General features: G+C 48.6%; 1 protein-coding gene across 2 annotated transcripts; it reads right to left on the bottom strand.

The window, feature by feature from the left end:
• Window positions 1–539: 539 nt before the first annotated feature.
• On the bottom strand, window positions 540–24,014 carry THOC5 (THO complex subunit 5). Of its 2 annotated transcripts, none has more exons than XM_079956692.1 (20): window positions 23,938–24,014; window positions 22,198–22,312; window positions 20,810–20,953; window positions 20,040–20,153; window positions 18,923–19,020; window positions 18,361–18,507; window positions 16,921–17,035; window positions 15,785–15,917; window positions 15,361–15,438; window positions 13,794–13,834; window positions 12,434–12,533; window positions 11,618–11,726; window positions 7,927–8,028; window positions 7,735–7,831; window positions 6,649–6,763; window positions 5,087–5,190; window positions 3,648–3,735; window positions 2,906–3,021; window positions 2,488–2,678; window positions 540–823 (listed from the first exon to the last, which is right to left on the bottom strand). In XM_079956692.1, the coding sequence occupies exons 2-20, from the start codon at window positions 22,291–22,293 to the stop codon at window positions 760–762; spliced, it is 2,052 nt and encodes a 683-aa protein (XP_079812818.1). In that variant the 5' UTR covers window positions 22,294–22,312; window positions 23,938–24,014; the 3' UTR covers window positions 540–759. The 2 variants fall into 2 exon arrangements, with proteins under 2 accessions (XP_079812818.1, XP_079812819.1); XM_079956693.1 differs by lacking the exon at window positions 23,938–24,014 and adding an exon at window positions 23,699–23,823.
• Window positions 24,015–24,752: the final 738 nt, after the last annotated feature.

Raw genomic sequence — 24,752 nt, 5'->3', positions numbered from 1 at the left:
ACGAGAACAGGCAATCTCTGCAGTGGCTCCCCATCTCTGGAATGCTCTCTCCAGGGAAGTTCGCCTGGCGCCTTCATTATTCACCTTTAGGCACCAGGCAAAAAGGCTCATTTTTAACCAGGCCTTTGGTTGATCTGATTGACATCCTATGCCCTTTTAAAAATGTGGCTCTTTTTCAGGGTGGTTATTGGGTTGTTGTTTTTATTTTGATTATATATATTGTGGTTTTTATGTTGATCTTTTCTGTGAACTGCCCTGAGACCTCTGGGTATAGGGCATTATATAAATTCTAATAATAATAATAATAATGTGGTTGTAGCAAAACAAGACACCCCATTTGCCCGCGCAGAAGTTACATGGTTCTTAAACCACTTATGGGGCACACTTATGGGGCTTTGCCGTTGATTGGTACTGCTTCTGTGTGCAGCCAGAAAGTCTGTGCTGATGTTGCCAGGGTCAAACAGATTCCTTACCCTCTGTTTCAGTTAGCTGCCTTTGGTTCTCTGCACAACAGGAGAGACACATGTATGACAAAACGAAACTTGCAAAAGCACACACTCAATTTAATATTTTAAAACGATCCCCGCTACAGATAGAATGGAATGGATAAAACCAGAGGTGGGCAGAAATCTCTGGTGAATGTCGTTGGCAGGATGAAGCTGGAACTGTGCCAACCAAGAATCCCAGAGGGCAACAATTCTCCTCTCTCTTTCTCCTTGCATCGAGCTGCCTGGAGGGAGGATCCCAGCTGCAGAGGAGTCAGCGATGGCTGAAGAAACCCTGAGGATGGTTGAACTTGAAGGGCTTCATCCGACTGGGGCCCCTAAGAAAGAAGAGAGATTCCTGAATATCAACAGCTATTGCAAGACAGCTCTTTATCATCAAATGCTTTCAAAAAAATCTGTGAATCCTATATCAGGATTGTGATGAAAGGGCCTTTTAGAAAGTCATGCTAGTACCTTTGTAGAGATTTGCTGGCTGTAACAGAAGAAGATAATCAAGAATTTTACTTGAACAACTTAGGTCCAGGGTACCTCAGGGATTGCCTGAGCCCTCATAAAAGTCTCCTTTCAAACAACCAGTACAGAATCAGGAAACTGTGCAGAACCAGGAAACTCCACAACATTCACTGATCACACCTGCTGCCCACAGATACCTGACCTCCACACTCTCCTTTCTATTTGAGCAGATTTACACACAATTCTGCCTTTGTGAAAAGAAACAAAAATACTGCGGCCTCTGGCTGTCTCACAGCATGCCTTTCCTTCCTCCTTTCGACTGCCTTTGTTAAAGCACAGAGGAGCTTGAGAGGAGGCAGGCAGAGCCCCAGTCACAATGCCACCAAACGTTGTGGGTGCAAAAATCAGAAAGAGCCATGGCAGGAGATGAAAAACGGGAGACAGCTCCCAGAAGACACTGGAGACGAGATGAAAGTGCCAAAATCCAGGGGAATGAACAGCTTCCTGCTAGAGATAGAGCTCACTCTTCCTCCCCGCTGGTATAGGAGGAGGCAAGATGAGCCCTCTAGAAGCATGAGTAGATGTGCCAAGTAAGGCTCATAGCTGTACAAGGCGGGAAAAGATAAAGGGCGGCAAGGGAAGGAAGAGACAGCAGGAACAAGGTGTGCCAAAATTTTTGATTGGTGGGGAGGGGATAGAGAGAAAAACAAACCCCCATGTAGGTCACAGCCAGTTAAAAGAAAACCACAGCTTTCTGCATAAGGTGCACAATGAAGCCGTCTTGTATGGAAGCTGCCAATCTACCTCAATAGTGTCTACACTGATTGGCAGCAGCTCTCCAGTGTTTCAGGCATTAAGTTGCTCACTCGCACCTATGGAGGTTCTTTCACCTGGAGACTGGCCAGAACCTGGGCATCTTCTGAAAGTGCGCACACACACACCCCGGTCTGGCTACTCTGCTTCAGATGTGCCACAGTACAAGTGTCAGGGACTGTGCTGAGGACGGCTGCACTGAGGAAGAATGGTGGGAGTCACCCCCTTCCCCTGATCCTGAATCTCCCCAGGAGCAGGAGGACAATATAGATTTGGGACAGTGGTTTGCAGAGGGGCGTAGTTCAGAAGGCAGAAGCTGGGAAATACTGGATGGGGAACAGCTAGGAGAAGAAACACTGGGGGTGGGGGGGGGGAGAGAGTTAACAGATTCAGTCTCTGGACAGCATGCACCCCCCGCCCTTCTCTAAATACATGGAGAGCTTAGAAAGTGTTAGAACACAAAGCGCAGAGGGTTTGAGCTCAAATTACAAGACGTAGGAGTGACGTAGATTAATAGGGACGGAAGTGGGGGAGTATGCCTTAATTGGGAGCACCGTTATTTCTAGAAGACGTGTTCTTTTCTCTCTCACTGTGATTATTAAAGAATCTAACAGGTAAGACTTCCTTTCATTCGATCTTCTTATTTACTGCCATGGCGGAGGAAGCAGATTTCCCGAAGTTGGACAATGAGACACACACATGCCCTGCTCCTTACCTGACGAGGCGCAGACACATTTTCTCCTGCGGAAACTCCTTGGGCCCCTCCACACTGTTGTCGTGGGTCTCCGTCTCTAGGTAGACATCCAGGACGACGCACAAGCGCTGCAGCTGGTTGGTCAGGAGCTGGTAGCCTGGCTTGGGACCGTACAGTTCTTTGTAGTAAACAGAGACCTCGCTCTCCATGGCCTGAAGAGAACCAGAGAAGGAAGAGAGAAGGCGAAGTTGAAAAGGGGACAATGTGAGTCCCTCGGAGATTGCCCAGCCATGTCCTGTATCAGGGATGGGGAACCTGTGACTCCCCAGATGGAACTCCCATCATCCCTGATCATTGACCACACAAGCTGGGTCTGATGGGAGTTGGTGGGCCATAGGCTGAGAGTCCTCTTCCCTGGGTTTGGGGCCCAGCACTGTACCCGGATGTTGTCATCGTTGCTGTTGGTCTTCTCCCCTTTCCAGTTCAGGCACAGGCTGAAGATGGGAGGCATGGAGGAGTAGCCTGGGTTCAGCACCACCGCTGCCTGCAGCTTGGCTAATCACAGAAGGGAAGGGAATAGAATGTCATCATTATTATTATTACATCTGAAGGCTGTAAGTTCAGGGAAGTTTTTAATGTGTGACATTTTAGTGTATTTTTGGTCCTTGTTGGAAGCCGCCCAGAGTGGCCAGGGAAACCCAGCCAGATGGGCGGGGTACAAATAATAAATCATCATCATCATGGAATGGTCAAAATTTCTAGCCCCTCTTGGTTTACGAGTAAACACCAAAAAATGAAGGCATGCACAATGAACTTTGCCACTGAACAAAGGTAACCCACATCTTTACTTGTCGTTCTCTTGGCCTCGATCACCAAGCGGCCCCTGGAAAACTGCACACAAGGGAATGCAGCCCCCAGAATGAAAACAGTGGCTTCCAGCAACTGTTAATCTGAAGTATTACTGCCTCCAACCGTGGAGACAGAGCACAGCCATTGTGGATATGCTCTGCCCCTGCGGCTGGAGGCAAATACGTTTCTGAATACCAGCTACAAGAAACCACAGGAGGGGATAGGGGTCTCGTGCTCTTGTGACTCTTATGGTCCACACCTCTGCTGACAGCCATGCCTTCTTCTCAAGCCTGCCTGCGGTGGGGAAACACAGGAGAAAGAGAATCACCCACCTGTTCCTCTTTCTATCAGGGCCATGTAGTACAGGTGTGTGTCCTCAGCCAAACCAGCCTCGATGACATCTTTTGTGTAGGACAGCTCCTGCAGTGGGAAGAGGGAGAAGCGGGCGGTGAGCTGGGTCTACAGAGATAGGGACGCTGCGTATCCACACACAATGGAATCTCTTTACAACACAAGCACAGATCAGACGGCTCAGAGCAACACGCAGTGCAGAAAACAGGCAGCTGAGGCCAGCGGTGTGAGATGGAAAAACAAGAATAAGCATTCTACTTCCAAAAACTTTTTGCTTCATTAAAATAGTAATAATCTGTCAGGCTTCAGGGAATCTGATCCCCCTCCCTTATGGCAGGCTGCCAGTAATGGAAAGACAAGAAGCTCTTACCAAGGTATTTTATTCAATATTCAGAGAGAGACGTACAAATGCAGTTTCTCGGATAATGGCGTTGCTCCGAGTCAAGTCCCACCCCATCCATCTCTGCTATTATACGCCATCCCTACACTGGCTGATCTGTGCTTTCTGCCTCTGAGCTTTCTGTTCTCCTACTCTCAATGCCTGCCGGGTTCGGGGAGAGGGGTGGTGGTCTGGAATGCTTTCTAACGACACCGAGTCTATCTGCTGCCTCTCCCCTGGTGCTGCTTCTTCTTCCTGCTTCCCTTCCAATATTCCCAGCTTCTCCCCTCTACAACCTCTGAACTGTGACCTTCTGCAAATCACTGTTGTAAACCTATACTGTCTCCCTCTTCTCTGGGAATTGCAGGAGCAGGGGGCGGTCTCCACCATTACTCTCAGTCCAGCCCCTGACATAATGATAACAATACAGTGGTACCTCTGGTTACGTACTTAATTCGTTCCAGAGGTCTGTTCTTAACCTGAAACTGTTCTTAACCTGAAACTGTTCTTAACCTGAAGCACCACTTTAGCTAATGGGGCCTCCTGCTGCTGCCACGCCGCCAGAGCACGATTTCTGTTCTCATCCTGAAGCAAAGTTCTTAACCCGAGGTACTATTTCTGGGTTAGCGGAGTCTGTAACCTGAAGCATCTGTAACCTGAAGGGTCTGTAACCCGAGGTGCCACTGTAATAGATACAATACCAACCAAACTGAGCAAAGCTGTAATTGCCTCTCCCTCCACATGGCTATTCTTAAGCAGCATGCACACATATATGATTTTCAAGCAAAGCAAGAAGCATTCTCAGATGTAGCATTCCAACGACATTAAATGGGCTTTTTTGATCCCCTCCCTCCCAGCTCAAATCAAGTATTTCAGGGCAGCCTTTCCCCGCCCAGTGGTTTTGGACTACACCCCAGCCAGCACAGCTGTTTTTGGCCTCAGCTCCCCATCAAGTCCCAGACAGTCCAGAACAGCTGGCGGGCACCAGATTGGGGGAGGCTGGTTTAGCAGGCCAGTTCTTTCTCACAAGACTCCACTTACCAGGTAATCCTCGTACGTGAGCGCTGTCCACTTCACCAACCGCGACACAATCTTTGCCGGAAAGAGATGCTGGCACTCGCTAGAGACCGGCAGAATGCCATGCTCTGAAGCCCAAGATGGAAAAAAAAAAAGAACATAAATATGATCCAAGAGAGTCCCCTTTCCCTAGCAAGGTCAACGTGTTATGTTCAGAAGTGGTAGCTCGAAGGGCAAATCTGGCTGCTGGACAATTGTGGCTTTAGGTTCCTGTCATATATGGTTAAGCCAAAAGGGTTCTAAACCTCTGAAGGCTCAAAAGAGTTCTGACAGGTAACAGCTGGTGATAGGACCAACATGCTGATTAGTGATAAATTAGCACAAAGCTTGCTCCATTGGAGATGGAAGTGGAAAAAACAGAGAGGTGCTTGGAAGCTGCAAAGGCAGTGTTTGACCAAGATTGTCTCAATCAGTGACAAGCAGAAGATGTACTGCAGGATCCCTCGGCCAATTCCCAGGGAGCCGCTGAATATCTGTTGGTTGCTAGGACTCTTGCCAAGAATGCTGGGTTAGGGAGATCGTGGTCTGATCCCACAAAGGAGATAAGAGTGTGGGAACTGGCCGGTCAATTCCCGTAGCTTGGTGAGCCCGATCTGGACCTTGGGCTAGCCACCCACTTTTAGACCTTTTTCTTTAGAGAGGTTCAGTGTTCGCCCCATTCTACTCAGTGCTCTGAAGATTCCATTGTCCTGACAACGTTTCGATGGATAGCTGATAATTGTCAATCACACCCGGGACACCTATTTGGACACATGGAACTGTGTATATTAATTTATATGTTCAAGTCAAGATCAGTGGGATATTTTAACAGTCTATGAAGCTGTCTGTGTTTCCTTTCCCCTTCTATTGTAGCTTCAAAACTTTACAATTTTGGAGAAAGTCAGTGGGGAGAATGTGTGGAAGGGATGCAATCTGGATGAACCCCCTCTACACCATCTCCCTGCCAAAAATTGCCTCTCAAAGCTTTTGTTAATGTTTCCCCCCCCCCCCAAAGGAGCTACTACAGCAGCTTCCAGGGGGTGATTTTTGTCAAGGAAACAGGCATGGGGAGAATAATTACTTAAAATTCCCCCACTGTCCATGCCATTGCCATGGGGCTCCCACTGTTGCTTGTTCATAAATGAAACAATTTAGCTGCTTCTAAGCAAGCAAAAATGCTTTTTAAGTTAGATGTAGTTAGGCCTGGAGGTGGCAGATTTGCATCTGGGAGGCTGCCACCTCAGATTACAGGTAGGGGGTTCCCATGATGTGATTCTCCATACAAAATAAAAATCCCTGCACCTAGAAAACTAGCAGTGTCAGAGGAAATGGGACTCTAGCTACATCTTCCTGACATGCTAGGTTTTCTTGTGTAGGGATTATTTGTTTGTTGTATGAAGGAACATTCCGCCTCACTTTGTAAGTTGGGGCTGAAATGAGTCCCAGGCCTGAGGGTGGGGGTGGGGCATCTGATGCTCAGAGTGTGTGTGATTGGTGGAATCCAGAGTGTCACTACTGGGGGAAGCAGCAGGGCAGCTGGGATTTACCAAGGGAAGCAAACTGCTTGTGTAGAGCAAGGCGGGACTCCAGCCTCATCTTGAGCAATTTCATGGTCCTCTCCATGTGGCTAGCACTCAGCGAGTTATCGGCAATCACAGGATTCTGCAAATGGGATAAAGGCAAAAGTGGTGTTACCTCCACACCACTGAAGAGCCAGGAAACTGGGCAGGCTTGACCAGATTGGATTCTCTCGCAGCTGCAACCTGTTTCCTTGCACAGCCTCATCCGAGATAAAAAAGCCGAGGCCCCTATATCATCCAGATTCCTCTGTGCACAACATTAAAACTCGTCCTTATGCTGACAGACGAGAGAATAGTGGATAAAGTCATAGAAGCGATCATCTAGCCCAATCCCTGTCCCATATGGGGATTGAACCTGCAACCTTGGTGTCATCAGCACCATGTTCTAATCAGCTGAGCTATCCTAAGGATACTTGCTGAGTCCTCCTTCCACTGCCCTGGGACTCTGCTCTTATGGTTTGGAACCACCTAAACATGCACAAACTTACACACACACACACACACACACACACACACACACACTTCCATAAGAAGAGCCATGCTGGATCAGACCAATGGCCCATCTAGTCAGGCACCCTGCCATGGGCATAGCCGGGGGGGGGGTGCAGCTGCTCCCCCTAAAACAAGTAAATAAATAAAAATACTTAACTGACCAATTGCATCTCAGATAACTCAGTTTTGCCCCCCAACATAAAACCTGACCCACCTAAAATAAATCCTGGCTACGCCCATGAATCCTGCTCTCACCATGGCCAACCAGATGCCCCAATAGGAAGCCTGTAAGCAGGATCCGAGCAAAACAGCTCTCTCCCCTCCTTGCAGTTTCCAGCAACTGGTGTTTGGAAACATTACTGCCTCCAGCTGTAGAGGCAGAGTGCAGCCATCACAGCTAGTAGCCATGTCCTCCCTCAGTGCATCTTCATTCACCTGCCCGCAAGCAAACGCTCGCTCCGTTTGCAATTTGGAGAGCCTGGTCCAGCAGTGCCGGCAAAGGCTGCCTATCGAGATTTGGGCTGCGTCTTCCCCATTGTTCAAAGGCAACTCTGCACCTACCTGGGGCTGATCCTTGGGGAAATGCAGGCCCCCCAACTTCTGCACCCACATGTAAGGGTGTCCCAGTTCTGCAACGTAGTCGCTCAGGGACACGATCCTGGAAGACACAGGGAGGGAAGGAGGGAGGGCGCAGGTGAGAAGCCATGAAGGAGAGGGCTACAAGGCAAGCACCTCTGTCCATTACCAGCTTACCCGACTTTATCAAACTGGAACTGGTTGGCGGGGTTTGGAGTCCTCTTTCCGTGATCTCCAGGATACAGGCAGCTCAGGAGGGTGTCGGGGCACAGCAAGTCTCTAGAAAGAAATAGGAACAAGCGATGTGAAATTCATGATCTTCTTTGTTGGAAAATCCAGCAAAGATAGGAAAAAGTCATTCTTCACACAGCAGAGTTGAACTACGGAACTTGCTCCCGCCGGAGGAAGCAACAGCCGCCAACCTTAGGTGGTGTTAAAAGAGGATTGGGCAAATTCAAGAAGGAGGGGCAAGGCTATTGATCACTACTAACCACTATGAGTAGGCTCTGCCTCCATGGTCAGAGGCAGCAATACTTCTGAATACCAGGTTCTGGGAACCACAGGAGGGGGAGGCCACTGTGAGAACAGGATGCTGGACTAGATGGGCTCTTGTGCGACTGTGTTTCATTTCTATCTAAGTCAGATCTGCCAAAGAAAAATCTCCCCGTATGAACGACTCTAAGATTCTGTGCAAGTTTACTTCTGCTGCGTTGCCATGGGAATTCCGCATGAGATCTGCAGGGACCTCTGTTGTGTGTGTCTGTGTTCTCTTCCCCTCACCCACTGGAACATTCTGATGTCACTCAGATCTTTTGAAACTCCATTTTGCATCCATTCCTGTCGTCTGCGCTGTCCCCCTTTCTAAATGGGCCACAGACTGTCATCTTGCAGTGATGACTCTAGCGTTATATGCAGGCATACTCTGCATTCTCTTCAGATCATATAAATCTTCCCCTCCCCTTTTAGAGTTGAATGCAGGCAGTCCCCACAGCTCCCACCCTTTCTCTCAAATGCTGCCGACAGAAGTAAACGGGTTCTCTGATCAGCAGCAGATTAGACTGAAAAGTCACATCAAACACAGATAATGAGGGCGACGGAGGACCCTGTGTTTAGGCAGGAGCACAATCGGATCATAGCATTCATACTTATCAGCGACTTTAAGAATCAGGGTAGTTAGCCAAGCAGGAAGTCAGGTTACTGAAGGCTGCCACCGGGAATTAACAGCAGAAGTGTCCAAAGATGAAGAATTGCACTGGCACATATACACCCCCCAACATCACCTCCTCTTTTTCCACTGTTAAAACTGCCTTAATTGGGAGTGTGTGTGCGTGCAATAAACAAAGGTTTAAGTGATATTCTGCCGAACGTCTCAGCTTTAACTAAAGTTAATGTTAGACACGTGTGAAGCAGGCTACTGCAGGGGAAAGAGCAAGTTGCTTTTCCCAAGCCTATTTTGGCAGCTGTGCTTCCAAGCCAGATTTCCACGCACACCCCAACACACACAACTCCAAAGGGATTAAAAGCTCCACTCCCTGAGGTGAGGTAACTCACAGAGCAGAAGAGGGAAGGGAGAGGAATAAGAGGAAGCAGTCTCAGCAGAGAGAGAGACTCAGCCACCATGCACAGGGAGAGGAAGCGATTAGTCTGCTAGAGAGTAATTAAATGAGACAGGGAGACGAGATGCGATCAGCCCCTAATTTATCCTCGCCAACTCAACAGAGCACCAGACACACATAGGTCCGTTTGTTGGTTTTTTCCCTGCTATCTGACCCATAGGAATGCTCCTCTCTCATCAGGCTCCTCCCTGTCTCGCTGCCAAGATAAATTAAGAGATCAGAGACAGATCTTGTCTCTTCCGCTAAAGTCTCTCCGCTCTTTAGGGGCAAACGAGGCTCGAGAGGGGATATATAACTGCAACGACTACAAGCGACATGCAAGTGACTCTGCAAACTTGTGTGCCCACAGCGCCTCCTGGTGCAACTCGATGGCAATGCCCATCTTTTGCACTGCCCCAAACAACGTATTGCAGAGTAAGGCAGAAAGCCAAATTCTGCTCGGTTAGATGGGAAAGTTCAGGCTGGGGAATTTTTAGGCCTGGGGTTCTGGCTGATCATGGTTTAACGGGAGGCCCACCGCTCCGTTACACAGATCAGAAGACTCAGATCTTCAGTATTTGAGAACAGCAGCTGACAAATCCTGTTCTCTTTGTTACTCCATAATAATTCTTCAAATTGTGGCGCCGTTAAAATTCACACTTGTGTACGCTAGCCGACTCCAATGCAGGACAGCAACTGTGCCTGCTTGTTTCAAGGTACTGCATTCTGTAAAGTTAAGTGGACAATTTAACAAGACCCAAGGTTAACAAATGGTTTTGCCTGCGTAGAGCAAGAGATGTGAGTCTGTTGATTCTTCTGCACTGTAACCTATATAGTGAACACAGAGCAGGGGTGCAGAACCCTTTTCGCTCCACAGGCCAAAGTTGTATCTGCCACGCGGGGCCAAATGTGACAGGTGGGCGCAGCCCACACCATGTCAAAATCCCATAAGTACATAAGAGTCTGCTGTTCTCACAGTGGCCCACCAGATACCTGTGGGAAACCTGCAAACAGGATTCGAAGCACAAGAGCACTCTCCCCTCCTGTGGTTTCCAACAGAAGCAATTATGCCTTCAAGGGAGGAGGCAGAACACGGCCAGTGTGGATGGTTGCCATGGATAGCCCTCTCCTCCATGAATTTGCCTAATCTGGTTTTAAAGACATCTAGGTTGGTGGTCATCGCTGCCTCCTGTGGCAGCGAGTTCCATAGTTTCGACCCAATCTGGAAGGGGAAGGAGACTTGCAAAAGCTTTTGTCCCTCCCTCCCTTTAAGGTCTGGGGACTTAAAAGTACAGTGGTGCCTCGCAAGACGAAAAGAATCCGTTCCGCGAGTCTCTTCGTCTAGCGGTTTTTTCGTCTTGCGAAGCAAGCCCATTAGCGGCTTAGCAGCTTAGCGCTATTAGCAGCTTAGCAGCTTTTAGCGGCTTAGCGGCTTAGAAAAAGGGGGGGAGGGGGAAAAAGTCGGAAAAACTCGCAAGACATTTTCGTCTTGCGAAGCAAGCTCATAGGGAAATTTGTCTTGTGAAGCACCTCCAAAACGGAAAACCCTTTCGTCTAGCGGGTTTTTCGTCTTGCGAGGCATTCGTCTTGCAGGGCACCACTGTAAAGTGAGGGAGAGATTTGCAAAGGCTTTGCAATCTTCCTTTGTGTTGGCATAGTTCAGTTCTCATAAGGAAAACAAATCCCTAGGCTCAGAAGTTCTCTGTCCTGCAAAGAACACAGGAAGTGACTGGCTGCTTGATCAGGCCAAAGGGGCTCCTGTTCTCACAGTGGCCAACCAGATGCCTCTTCTGGGAACCCCGCAGGTAGGAGCTGTGTAGTCATCCCCAGCATACTGCCCCCAACAGTGAAGGGAGAACACAGCCACCTTTTCTACCTGGCTCTGGTTGGCAGAACTTGGGGTTCTAGTAGATCCAAACTGCCGAATGTCTGCCCACCCCTGATCAAGATGGACCAACAACCTAAGTCAGGTTAACATTGCTTCTCAAGTCCCAAAATGAGGTACCTCTTTGCCAGGTGCTGCAGGAAGAGGGTACGCAGAAAACACTCACAAACTTTCCACATCTCAGAAAGACTGCACTGGAATCTCTCCTTTTTCTTCGGGGGTTGAAAAACACCACCCACCGGGCAAAGTAGAATTCTGCCAGGAGCCACAACAGCAGCCACAACAGCTTGCCAACACCCCATGAAATAATTTCGCAGCTGATCCTACCCTTGGCACCTGGGATCCATCAGCGACAGCCTGTCCCCTCGCAACCCCCTGTGAAGCTCACCCGGCACTGATGGGCATGGACATCTCCGCAGCTGCGGTCACCTTGGCTTTCGTCGTCATGACGTTGAGGTTCATCAGGTAGTAGAAGGTGAGGAGGAGGAGGCTGCCATCTGCAATGACACAACCAATGCCAGGGGTTTAGGAAGGGAGAAGGCAATTTGTCGAGCAGGGAAGGTGCAGAGAAAGAAAGGAGAGAGCAACAACTTCCAGTTGTGTTTAAACCACTGTGAGAGGATGGGGGTCAGTGAACTGCTCCCTTACCTGTTGGAACTCACTAGCTATAATACCTCAGACTTGCAGGCTGAATATGGCCCACCAGGACTCTCTACCTGTCTAGCCCTCGAGGTCTCCCTCTCCTAAGCCCTCTCCACATGCAATGCCCCTCCCTGGCCCTACTTCATACCCTCCTTGAGCGTTCTTTTGCCTGGCTGTAAATAGGTCCTTGAACTCAGAAAACACTCCTTGCTTGCCGTTCTCCAACCAAAGAAATGTGTACAAAAATGCATGGGAAGAAAGTGTATATTAAAAAGCCATGTTTTAGTGAAAGTAACATGCAAAACTTCCTCTGAGGCAAAGTTGTTTGAATATTATGAGAAAGGCACAGGAAAACAATTACAATTGTTTGGTGAAAGTGTGTTGTGTGTGATCAAAAAATCGCAAGCTGCTGAGGAGATGTCGGGGACCACCCTAAGACCGGAAAAATGAACAACTAACTGATATGGAAATTGAAATATTCATGCACCCCTAACTTCCAGAGAAGGGAAAGATCCCCAGTTTAGGGGCACCAACAGATGAGCCGCTCTGCTCTCTCACGTACCTTTGCATTTCAGGTCGACAGTGACGGACAGTGGGTGCCTCTTGAGCATTTCCTTCCGCTTGTCATCCAGCTGCACCCCTAAGGTTGGGCGGCGACGCTTCTAGAGTGGGGCAGCAAGAATCACAACACATTCCTGCTTCTTCTCTCCCAACGAGCTTCCCCTGCAAGTCTGCACTTTGTTTGCTGTGGCTTTGAACCACACCTGTTGCACTCTGGGCTGCTGCTACCTCTCCTGCCCTTGTGCTTTGAAGTGCAAGCGTGAGATGGGCAGCAGGGAGGCACAAGCGCAGTCATTGGTACCCCCCAATATTTCCATTTTCCTTTCGAAGGGGCTGTTGCCCCATTCGGAATAAGCCCCGTTTCAAAATTCTAAATCCAACACCATGGAGGAAAGGAAGTGCTCACAAGGAACAAAGGAAGCGCCTCATACAGAGTCAGACCATCGGGTCTATCTAGCTCAGGGATAGGCAACCTAAGGCCCGGGGGCCGGATGTGGCCCAATCGCCTTCCCAATCAGGCCTGCGGATGGTCCGGGAATCAGCATGTTTTTACATGAGCAGAATGTGTGCTTTTATTTAAAATTCATCTCTGGGCTATTTGTGGGGCATAGGAATTTGTTCATCCCCCCCCCCCAAAAAAAAAATATAGTCCAGCCCACCCCATGGTCTGAGGGACGGTGGACCGGCCCACCTCTGAAAAAGGTTGCTTACCCCTGATCTAGCTCATTATCACCTACATGGACTGGCAGTGGTTGTCTGCAGTTTAAGGTAGGGCTCTCTCACACCCCTACCTGGAGATTCCGGGAATTAAACTAGCAACCTTCTGTATGCAAGTCAGATGCTCCACCACTGAACTGCAGCTCTTGAGTATACAAAGTCAGACCATCAGCCCACCTAGCTCAGTATTACCAGTGGTTCTCCAGGTTTTCAGACAGGGAGTCTTTTCCCAGCCTTACCTGGAGAGGCTGGAGATAGAATGTGAGACCTTCTGCAGGCAAAGTAGATGCTCTACCACTGAGCTATGCCCCTTCCTGCAGCCCCTCCCAAGTGAGGGCCAGGGAGAGCCAAAAGGAAATGATAATGCAGATGACCGAAGGAGATGGTCTGTTTGTAAGTGCATCACCAAGTCCCAGTATGTCTGTTTCTCCTCACTTTGTTACATGGGAATGGCACACAGGAAAGGCCCTTCACTTATGATTTTTAATGGGGGAGGGGCGGGTGAATGACAAGGCACATTAGACGTGAAAGAACAAGTCTAATGGCACACAGCATACCAGTTTCAAGGCAGAATGAGACATCTCCCCCCAACATCCCTCCCCTCCCTGCAATTTCATAGCACAGTGGGAAGGTGGAGCTCTTACCGTGGTCTGCTCCTCCTCGGCATCCGAGTCACTCTCATCATCTGTGAATCCAAATAAATGACTGTTAAGAGCCTGGCTGCATCAGGATAAAGACCTATTTAACCTAGCATTCTGTTCTCACAGCATTCTGTTTTCCACAGATGTCTGTGGAAAGCAAACAAGTAGGAGACAAGTGCAACAGATCCTTTAGTGATGGTGGCCAACTTGGATGGCTTTAAAAGAAAGGATCGCCTCTCCCCTTATGAACCAACACAGACCCTGCAATCATCACCCAAGGCCCTCCTTCATGTGCCTCCTCCACGAGAGGCCCAGGGGGCAGCACATGAGAATGGGCCTTTTCTGTGGTGGCTCTCATATTATACAATGCTCTCCCCAGGGAGGCTTGCCTGGCCCTATTGTTACATATCTTTAGGCACCAGGCAAAACATTCCTCTTCTCCGAGGCCTTTGGCTGATTAAACAATCTATGTCCTTTGTTTGTTACTACAGCATGCATTTTTGCGTTTTTTTATATTGTAAACCACCATGACCTTCAGATGAAGGGTGATATAGAAATTTAATAAGAATAACAAATGCACGGAGAAAGAGGCTGTCTACGACGACAAACCATGATGGCTATATTTCACCTCTGCCAGCAGAGGAAGTACCATATTTTTCGCTCCATAAGACGCAAAAACGTGGTTACAAAGCACGGATCCACATGGATCCTCAGGATTTTTGCATTGGGCTACCCCAAACTCACTGTCAAATCACATGTCTGTGGCCACAGCATGAACCACAAAAATCATACATCCACTGTTTTGTTCAGAATTTTTTTTCTTCTTGTTTTCCTCCTCTAAAAACTAGGTGTGTCTTATGGAGCGAAAAATACGGTATGCCTCCGAATACCAGTTGCTGCACATAGGTCCACTATGTGGGCTTTGTGCTGGGGCAGCTGTTTGGCTACTGTGAAGACAGGATGTTGGACTAGGTGGACCTTTGACCAGAACCAGGGCTTCTCTTATGCTCCAACAATGAAGCAGCAATGCCTCCCCAGTTATGGAGCATGTTTATCCAACTGCAGCCAGGGCACCCCATACAACGTCCAGCATAGACACGTTAACACTGCAGGACAGAATATCCTAATTTCCTCTTTACAAGTCTAACAGTTTTGGTTAGCTTTGAGCTGAGTTTTAACATGCAAGCTGCCAGTGGGCCACCCATATTTTGCGGCCCTTGTCAGACTATGACTCCCCGTCAGCCTTGACTCTCAGGTGATGCTGGAGGGGGTTGATGGGAGTTGCAGACTAGCAACTTTTGGAGGGCACCAGTCTGGGGCAGAACAACTTCTGTCAGACCCAGCCAGCATGGCAAATGGGGATGCCAGGAGTTGTAGTCCTGGAGTGTGCCAAGCCAAAGAAGGCTGGTCTATGCCAACTGGCTGCTGCTCTCCAGGACATTTCCCAGCCCAGGTAAGTGGGAATCCTTTTGCTGGAGCTCCTGAACCTGGAACCTTATGGAAGCAAAGGACATGCTCATCTGAAGAGCCATTCACAGCAAGAGAAGGCAGCTTATGGACCCTCACTCACCCTGAGAGTCCTCTGGAGGTTTGCAGAGAGCTTTGGCTTCCTCCACATTGCCTTCGATAGCCACAGCCAGCTTCTTGTCTGTGAAGGAGATGGTGTCATTAGCCACACTTCCCCAAAGATGACTCCCACAAACTCCGTAAAGCTCAGAAGCAACAAGGTTCACAAATGCAGATGCTTCATCAGGTTTTGGGCAGCTCTGCTCTCTCTCTCTCCCTCTCCCTCTCTCTGTGTGTGCGTGCGTGTGTCTCTCATTATTCCCCAACCCTGCAGACTCAGGGGAGCCAGGGATCAGATTAAGGGGGTGGGGTGGGGGGACACATCAACGTGACAGTCCTCAGATAATGTCATGCTTTCTGCAAGGAGCTGTGAAATTTGACACCTCTGCTCCCCTTCAAAGCTCAGCTACCTTGAAATAGTAACTTACCACAGGCCTGGCCATAGGCACTGGCTTGGACAAAGAGCACATAGAGGGGTGGCGGGAGATGCCTGGCCGTCTCATACTGCTTGTGAACCTGGTCAAAAGGCATGGAAAGGTACTCCTGGACAGGGAGCGAAGCCTGGTAGGAAAGAGGACCGACAGGGGAAAAAATGGGGGTTATAATTCTGTGGTTTGGGCAGTGACCCATGAGAACAGGTTGGCACCAAAATGCCCCCAAAGATGCTGTTTTTATTACGCTACGTTGTCAGTACGTGCCCTTTCATTATTAGGTATATTATGTTTTGATGCACAGGGAGCAGGAACCTGTCACCCAGGGGTCGCATGCGCCCCCCCTGTCTCATTTGATGTAGCCCCTGACACCTCTTGAAGCTGCTCTAGTTCTTTTATCCTAGGAGTTGGGAACTGCAGGTTCAGGGCGCCCCTCCTCCAGGACTCTATCTGGGCCTTGGGACTCTACCCCAGTCCGCACCCCTCATGGGCCCTTGTCTTGAACCCTCCTCAAGTATTTTTGGCCTGGCTGGGCTGTGTCCTTGAACTCTGATCACGCCTCTTTTTTGCCTGGATGGAGGACAGAGCGGGATGTGGGTGAGAATGTGCAGAATATGAGCTTATGTACAAAGGGGGGAAATTACACGTTGCCCCACCCATTTTTGCTTTGGCCCCAACCACTCCAACAACCTCAGGAGGCCTGCAGCTTAGCCAAGCCTGTTATAAATAATAATAGTAATTGCAGTAGTAGTAAAATAACCAGCATACTGAAGGAGAGGGAAAGGCAACGGTCTCTGACAGTGTCAGTGGGTCTTGTGATAAAAGTCCTACCCAGAATCTGTTCTTACTGAAAACAGCTCATATATATCCAGGTTTTCTTTCTCAAAAGCAGGGATGGGAATCTGTGGCCCTCCAGAGGCTGCAGGACTCCAACCCCCCAGCCAAGCATGGCCAATAGTTGAGAATGATGGGAGATGTAGTCCAGCGACATCCTGCACCAGCTCTGTAGTCAATGGTTTGGTTCTGTATTGAAGGCCATCTCCCATGCTGCACCAACAAGGTATGTGGGTTTCTTAACCTCCTGCTGAGAACTCCTAAAGCAATTCTTTTTAAAAGCCTGAACCACAGCATACCTGCATGATGCTGTTGAGCCGAGGCTGGAGGTTACTGAGGTACTCCTTCTTCACTTCTATCTCTTTCAGGATCTTCTCTTTGTTTGCCAGACTTTCTTTGTACTTCTCTGCCAGCCTGCACGTAAGAGATTCACAGTTACTAACAAGCGACAGTGTGTCCAGAGAAAGTAGAGGAGGGAGAAGGGGGACACACACAAAGTCTGGGAACACAGGAAGCTGCCTTATAATGACTCAGATCGATGGTCCATCTAGTTCAGTATTGTCTACACTGACTGGCAGTGGCTTCCAGAATTTCAGGATGGGATCTCTACCTGGAGGACTGAATCTGGGGCCTTCCGCATTCAGGATGCTCGAACTATCAAAACAAGCTGAAATTATCCATCTGGCAGGGGGCGCTCCAGGGTTTCATGCAAACGGCTCTCACAGCCCTACCTGGACATGCTGTGGAACTGACCCTAGGATCATCTGCATGCAGAGAAGAAGCTCTACCACTGACATTTCAGCCCTTCTTCCTCAAGTCCTCTTCTCGTAATATTTCTAAACTTGGAACACTATGGGACCACTCTTCTAGATTTACAGGTCTGTTCATTTTCTGGCAGTCTTTAAAATGCAGGGTCTCCTGCCCCTGCAAGCATGCCAACATCACAAACTGTCTTGCCAGAGTGGTGCATGCTCTGGTTATCTCCTGCTTGGACTACTGCCATGCGCTCTACGTGGGGCTACCTTTGAAGGTGACCTGGAAACTACAACTAATCCAAAATGCGGCAGCTAGACGGGTGACCAGGAGTGGCTGCCAAGACCATATAACACTGGTCCTAAAGGATCTTCACTGGCTCCCAGTACATTTTCGAGCACAATTCAAAGTGTTGGTGCTGACCTTTAAAGTCCTAAACGGCCTTGGCCCAGTATACCTGAAGAAGCATCTCCACCCCCATTGTTCAGCCCGGACACCGATGTCCAGCTCCGAGGGCCTTCTGGCTGTTCCCTCCCTCCAAGAAGTGAGGTTACATGGAACCAGGAAGAGCCTTCTTGGTAGTGGTGGAATGCCCTGTGGAACGCCCTCCCATCAGATGTCAAGGAAAGAAACAATTATCTGACTTTTAGAAGACATCTGAAGGCAGCCCTGTTTAGGGAAGTTTTTAATGTTTGATGTTTTATCACTTTATTATTATTCTGCTGTGAGCCGCCCAGAGTGACTGGGGAAACCCGGCCAGATGGGCGGGGTATAAACAAATAAATTATTATTATTATTATTATTATTATTATTATTATTATTATTTGCTTCTTGCTTTCATTAGCCCCGTTCTGGCTGCAATCCCTGTTGGCTCTCACTGCCTGAGTTCACTATTAGAAGGACCAATACTGCAGAGTGGAAGGAAAGGGAGGAGAACCGTAAGCTTGCTCAAAGCCACCTAGCAGCTGCTGGGCTATCCTACTCACCGCTTGCGCTGCTCCAGCTCCCAGTCGAGGCGGGAGAGCGTCTGCTGGTGGGGATCGGCGAGCGTAATCTCTGGCTTGCTGATTTCTGCAGGGGCCTCCTTGTAAAACTCCTCCACGCTCACCAGCTCAATCTCCTCATGCTTGGACCTGAAGGAAGGGGACCAAGAGAAAGATAAATAAGTGGGGGCGAGGGAGGAACCTTCCTCTGTATCCAAGGTCACGTGTAGCCCAAGGACCGCAAGACTGAGCTAGCTGCAGTTCAGTGACAGCTCTCAAGTTGGGCCTTCGAATGGGCTTATCAAAGTTGTGCAGACCAACTAGATAAGGCTAACTTACAGTTCAAACTTCTAAAAAGCTTTCTCCCCCCCCCCCCCCAAATGGCCAGGCTTGTAATAATGAAATACTGGAAGAATTTGGAGGCTGCATTTTTGACAAAAAGGCCAACAGTACTTGAGGGGAACAAAACAAAATTGGCACAGGGTTTGAAGCCACATTAGTCTACTAGCTAACTTTTGGGGGCTTCTCCACCCTCCAGTCACATCCTATTTTTTAAGCTGCTTACTTAAATTCCAGGCATTTTGTGATCTCCTTCTGCAGGTGCATGACTTCGTACAGAAGATTTTGGAGCTGCAGGTGATAAGCATCCACTTTCTGCTTTGCCTGTTAACAGAGCACAGAGAGAAATCATTACAAGGCAAGGAAGTGAAAAATCAAGTTGGTGTGGCTGAGACACACGGCTGACGATGCGATCTCAAAAAAGTGCCAAGTTAGTGAAACTGAACTGAGATCCATATGCTCATGTGGGCAACCTTCCAGAGGCCACCTGCCAGTGGTGGGCAGGGCCAGAGACAAAAGTGGGCGGAGCAACAAATGCAAATTTTATTTTGTATAGTAGGCTGGTTTCTATACACATACTCAACACACCTTTCTCTGTCCTCCATCCTGGCATACAAGAGGCATGATCAGAGTTTGAAGACACATTCCATCCCATCACTCAGGGGAGGGAAGTAAGGTCTGGGAGAGGCAAAGTTCAGGAGGGTACGTGGCCTGGGGAGAGTCCTGAAGGGCTACATTTGGCCCCGAGTCTGATGTCCCCCATCCCTGATTTACATATGCAAAGCATACAAAACAACAAATTTCGTTTCACCCCATGGGGAAGTGTGTTTTAAGAAAACACAGAAAGCCATCTTGTCAGAAAACAGTATTGCGTATCAATACCAATACAATCTCTCTTCTTTATAAAGAAAATATGTTAGCTCCATCAGTCCAAAATAATGGGTATTCTCCTATCTCTGTCCTTCTCACTTGGATCTGAATGTTCAGCCCAACACACAAGTAGGAGTGAAAAGGTGGGGTGACAAAAAAAATCTAAAAATTTACTATCTTGTAACGTATAGGCTGTATCATCATCATCATCATCAATTCCCCGCCATTCACCCTCAAGTCCAAGAGAGGTTTGCAACATTAAAACACAATATTCAAAACAGTTTAAAACAACTGACAATCACAAAAATAAGGTGGGTCTGAAAAATCTTCCCTAGAACTGCCTTGTATGAGAGTACGTGTCCAATGAGGGGGAGGGTTTCAAGATGTGGAGCAAGCTTCGGTGCTGCTGCATCTAATGATCCGACCATCCAAGGTCCTATAACCCTTCCCTGGTTCTCTGGACTCAACCGTACCTCGTGGGTTTGATCCCTTCCCTTCTTTAACCGGATGTGAGCCAAACGGTTGAGTTTCTTCAGGGTCATGAAATGGACACAGCTCTGGATGCGACGCTCCTCAATCTCGGAAGCCTGAAAGGCAGAGAGAGGGGGGAAAGAGGAAGCCGATTAGGACGGTCCTTACCTTTATATCCCGCCTTCCTTACACCATCATGGAACCCAAGGTGGTTTCTGTGAGGTTTCCCCGGTCTTCATCCATCTAGGCACTGCCCCAGAACTGCCTAGCTTCAGCAAGGTGGGAGTCTCATGTGCCTTCAGACTACAGCCCAGGACCCAATTGTGTACCTAACTCCCTTGCCCCCTAAATCTGCCAGGCTTATCCTTTCCTCTTTCAAATATCTAAATTTTGCTAGGGTTTATCTACACCCCCCAGCCCCCGGTCACATTAGAATGCATTGACAGGGGTGGGAAAAATATTTTTAGCCAGATGGTTGGATTCCCTTCCCAGGGCCACATGCCCATAGTTGGCAGGGTTACAGGCAAATGTGAGTGGGGTGGCTAATGTAGTTTTACCCTTGTACATTAAGCTTTTTTCTGCTCACACTCACACACTCCTCTCTCTACCTTCCATACAGGCACACAAAATTCAATTTCAGAGTTGAAGGAGACATCCCAGCCAGGCAAATACACCTGAAGCAAGGCTAGTGGAGTGTGTGCGTGGTTGGGGAGAGTCCAAGGGCCACACAGATAGGTCAGGGGGCACATATGGTTCCCCACCCCTGCCTTACACTGTCTTTGTTGCCTTTGCTCTTCAGCTCCTGGATTTCCGCCATAAGCCTCTGGAGGTCCTGGCAGGTCTCTTTGTAAAGTTCATAATCTTTGTTGGGGTCCCGCAGGTCCATCTCAGCCTCTTCACTGTAATATTTGGCATCCTGCAAATGGAAACAGAGAGGGAAGCTAGACTCTTGGAAGTTCTCTTCTCTCCAGAAGGGAAGCCATGGCATATTATACAAAGGGCTCTCTGTAGCATCTCTGGTCACTCTTGAAAGCAGAATATAAAGGTAGGCAAAAATGATCCTGGCACTGCAAACTCCATCATCACCCTTCCAGTTTATCTTGTTTCTGAGACCATGCTGCATTAAAGCTCAAGGAGAAAGTAAGTTTAAGTTTGAGTACAGCCTTCCACAGCCTAAGAGCGAAAGCTCCATGTGAGAACACCGGCTAAGAATTTCTCAGCACCCCCTCTGAGAATCTGTTTTCAAAGACAGGAGAGGTAGCGCTACACTAGGGGCATCGCAGCATCCTAGTCACTAAAAGGCTCCTTCAGATGGTACTTGGGAGTTATATTAATTTTGAAGCAGTAAAAAATGTTAAATTATGCCCAAAAACCTGCAGCACACAAGCCTGCTACACTCCGAGAATGGAATTTGGTGAAGATATAATTTTCTATGTCTGGAAACATCTGCCCATTTGGGCAGGCAGCAAAACCAGGAGGCTTGACTGAACCCCAGGCAGATTCCCATGCATGGTTGGTGGGCTGTGTTAAGGCTCTGTGGGTCACAAATTGGGCAGGCTTGCTCTGAGACCCCCTCCCCCTTTTCCTGACACACTTTACAGTAAATGGCCACACTCAGAGTTCACCAGGAAATAATCAGTTACTAGTCAAAACCTAAAAGGGACGCGGGTGGCGCTGTGGGTAAAAGCCTCAGCGCCTAGGGCTTGCCGATCGGAAGGTCGGCGGTTCGAATCCCCGCGGCGGGGTGCGCTCCCGCTGCTCGGTCCCAGCGCCTGCCAACCTAGCAGTTCGAAAGCACCTCCGGGTGCAAGTAGATAAATAGGGACCGCTTACCAGTGGGAAGGTAAACGGCGTTTCCGTGTGCTGCGCTGGCTCGCCAGATGCAGCTTTGTCACGCTGGCCACGTGACCCGGAAGTGTCTCCGGACAGCGCTGGCCCCCGGCCTCTTGAGTGAGATGGGCGCACCAACCCCAGAGTCTGTCAAGACTGGCCCGTACGGGCAGGGGTACCTTTACCTTTACTAGTCAAAACCTTGCAGTTAAAATACAGTAACCCCAAGTGTTAGTCTAGAGTGTCTTTTACAGACATACCTCCAAACTGCTCTGGTTTTCAAAACAGCATCTAAGAGGCCCACAAGTAACTCTGTTACAATGAAACTACCTGATCAGTGTCTGGCCTGCCCCTCTTGCCTTCCGATGGGCCTCCATCTGTCCTGATGACCTTTGGCTTCCGTTTCTTACTGGAGTCTGACGACATTTTCTTAAAACATGAGAATCTGAAAACCCATGAAAAGGGGGCAGAGGGATCAGTTAATCTCACACAGACTCAAGTAAAATCTACTTTCATATCAATCATTCTCCAAGGCAATGCGGAAAGTGTGCCTGTGACTACCGAACGACGATTCCTTTATTATTTTAAATCACCCAGAACCATTCAGATTTACCCCTGGACATAAAAATATGCTGAAAGAGAGGTGACTGCAAGAAAGGTCATTCTGCATATAACATCATAACAGGAGATCCAACACCATATAATGTAGGAACCGGGTCTTCAGCATGGTGGTCCCTACCCTTTGAAATCCCCACCCCGATGCCTCCCTTGTTTTCTTTTTGGCACCTACTGAAGACTTTCCTCACCCAACAAGCCATCTAAAGTGGGACTTTTTATCCCAGTCGCTACATGTACCAAATTCAAAGCTTTTTTTTTTTTTTGTATACAATAAAACCCTATGTTGCACTTAACTCTTTGGGCTTCTTTAGGAGGAAGGGAGGATAAAGAAATTTGATCAATAAAACAAAACCCGGAAGTCAAGAGGGGTCCCAGGCCTCATCACCTTTCAACCACAATGGCAGCTTTTAAAATACAATTAATTTGTATTTCATAATGTTGTTGTTGTTTTTTTAAAAAAATGTTGTTAGCCGACTTGAACCCCTACAGCTTGGGAGAAAAGCGGGATAGGTAAAGGTAAAGGGACCCCTGACCATTAGGTCCAGTCGTGGCTGACTCTGGAGTTGCGGCGCTCATCTCGCTTTACTGGCCGAGGGAGCCGGTGTACAGCTTCCGGGTCATGTGGCCAGCATGACTAAGCCGCTTCTGGTGAACCAGAGCAGCGCACGGAAACGCCATTTACCTTCCTGCCAGAGTGGTACCTATTTATCTACTTGCACTTTGACGTGCTTTTGAACTGCTAGGTTGGCAGGAGCAGGGACCGAGCAACGGGAGCGCACCCTGTTGTGGGGATTCGAACCGCCGACCATCTGATTGGCAAGTCCTAGGCTCTGTGGTTTAACCCACAGCGCCACCTGCGTCCCTTATATACACTAAATAACAGCAATTGACAACAATAATCCAGTGGTACCTCAGGTTAAGAACTTAATTCGTTCTGGAGGTCTGTTCTTAACCTGAAACTGTTCTTAACCTGAAGCACCACTTTAGCCAATGGGGCGTCCCGCTGCCGCTGCGCGATTTCTGTTCTCATCCTGAAGTAAAGTTCTTAACCTGAGGTGCTATTTCTGGGTTAGCGGAGTCTGTAACCTGAAGCGTCTGTAACCCGAGGTACCACAGAAATGACCCTCTTCCCTCCCCATTCTTGTTCACTGTAAGAGAATAATGCTTAGGACCCCTTGGGAAGATGTCTGCACATGCTCAGAGGGGCTCTCACCTGCAGCAGCCGCGACAAGTACCAAGAGGCTGAGCCCTTGCCCAGAGAACGAATACCTCCCGGGGCTAAAAGCCCCCCCCCCCCAGTTCTCCTCGCCCTCCCCGCCTCCTGATCTGATTTTGGAGAGGGAGGGGTACTAGCAGGGGCAACCCCACCCTCAGAGGGCAGAAGGGAAGAAAGAAAGAATCCGTGAACCGACGGTCACGCGCCCCCCCCACCCCCCGCCATCCGGCTCTCACCAATTGTTCCTCCTTCTTCCACAATGCCTCAGAGCCCAACCGGAAGCACCGAACCGGAAACGCGGGCAAAGCAAGCCGGTCGCTGGCGAAACGACTAGAGCGTCGGCACAGGTTTTTTTTTTTTTTCCCCTCTCTCTCCCGCCCCCTAGTGGCACCTCGCGGATGCTTACAGGAAAGGAGGGAGCAGCTTCTTCTGCTGTATTTTCTCCTTCCCCGCTTTTCCTCTCCTCTCCCCCAGCTTCTTGAAAAATAATATTTTTTTTATTTTACGTTTATATTTTTCCTGTTGTATAATTATTTAATAATAAGCATTGCTATTATAGATTGAAGTTTCTCTGCCTTATATAACAATCTTACCACCTCGCTGCCGGATTTGCTTATAAGCTAAACAAGCTGTAGCTTAGGGCCCCACTCTCTTGGGGGCCCCCCAAAAATTTAAAGGACAAAAAACATGGATGTACATTTCCAAAATATAAGATAAAAAACAAATAAAATAAAAGCTACATAACAGCAGCAGTGTTTTGTGTTGTGTAGGCTCCTATGATGTGAGTAATGGGCCCCGCCTGCTAGCCTGCTCCCTAGAATATCACTGGTTTGCTCATTTCTATATACAGTGGTACCTCAGGTTACATACGCTTCAGGTTACATACGCTTCAGGTTACACACTCCGCTATCCCAGAAATAGTGCTTCAGGTTAAGAACTTTGCTTCAGGATAAGAACAGCAGGAGGCCCCATTAGCTAAAGTGGTGCTTCAGGTTAAGAACAGTTTCAGGTTAAGCACAGACCTCTGGAACGAATTAAGTACTTAACCCAA

Source organism: Podarcis cretensis, assembly GCF_951804945.1.
Source record: "Podarcis cretensis genome assembly, chromosome: 16".
NCBI classification, from domain to species: domain Eukaryota; kingdom Metazoa; phylum Chordata; class Lepidosauria; order Squamata; family Lacertidae; genus Podarcis; species Podarcis cretensis.
This window is presented reverse-complemented; position numbering and strand designations above follow the sequence as displayed.

Bases quoted from the DNA above. Each gene is read 5' to 3' on its own strand.
- THOC5 (XM_079956692.1), bottom strand. From the start codon at position 22,293: ATGTCGTCAGACTCCAGTAAGAAACGGAAGCCAAAGGTCATCAGGACA. The intron at 15,439-15,784 runs GTAAGTTACTAT...TCTCCTTCACAG, and splicing joins TGCCTATGGCCAGGCCTGTG to ACAAGAAGCTGGCTGTGGCT. The intron at 12,534-13,793 runs GTAAGAGCTCCA...GCCCCACTCTAG, and splicing joins CCGAGGAGGAGCAGACCACG to AAGCGTCGCCGCCCAACCTT.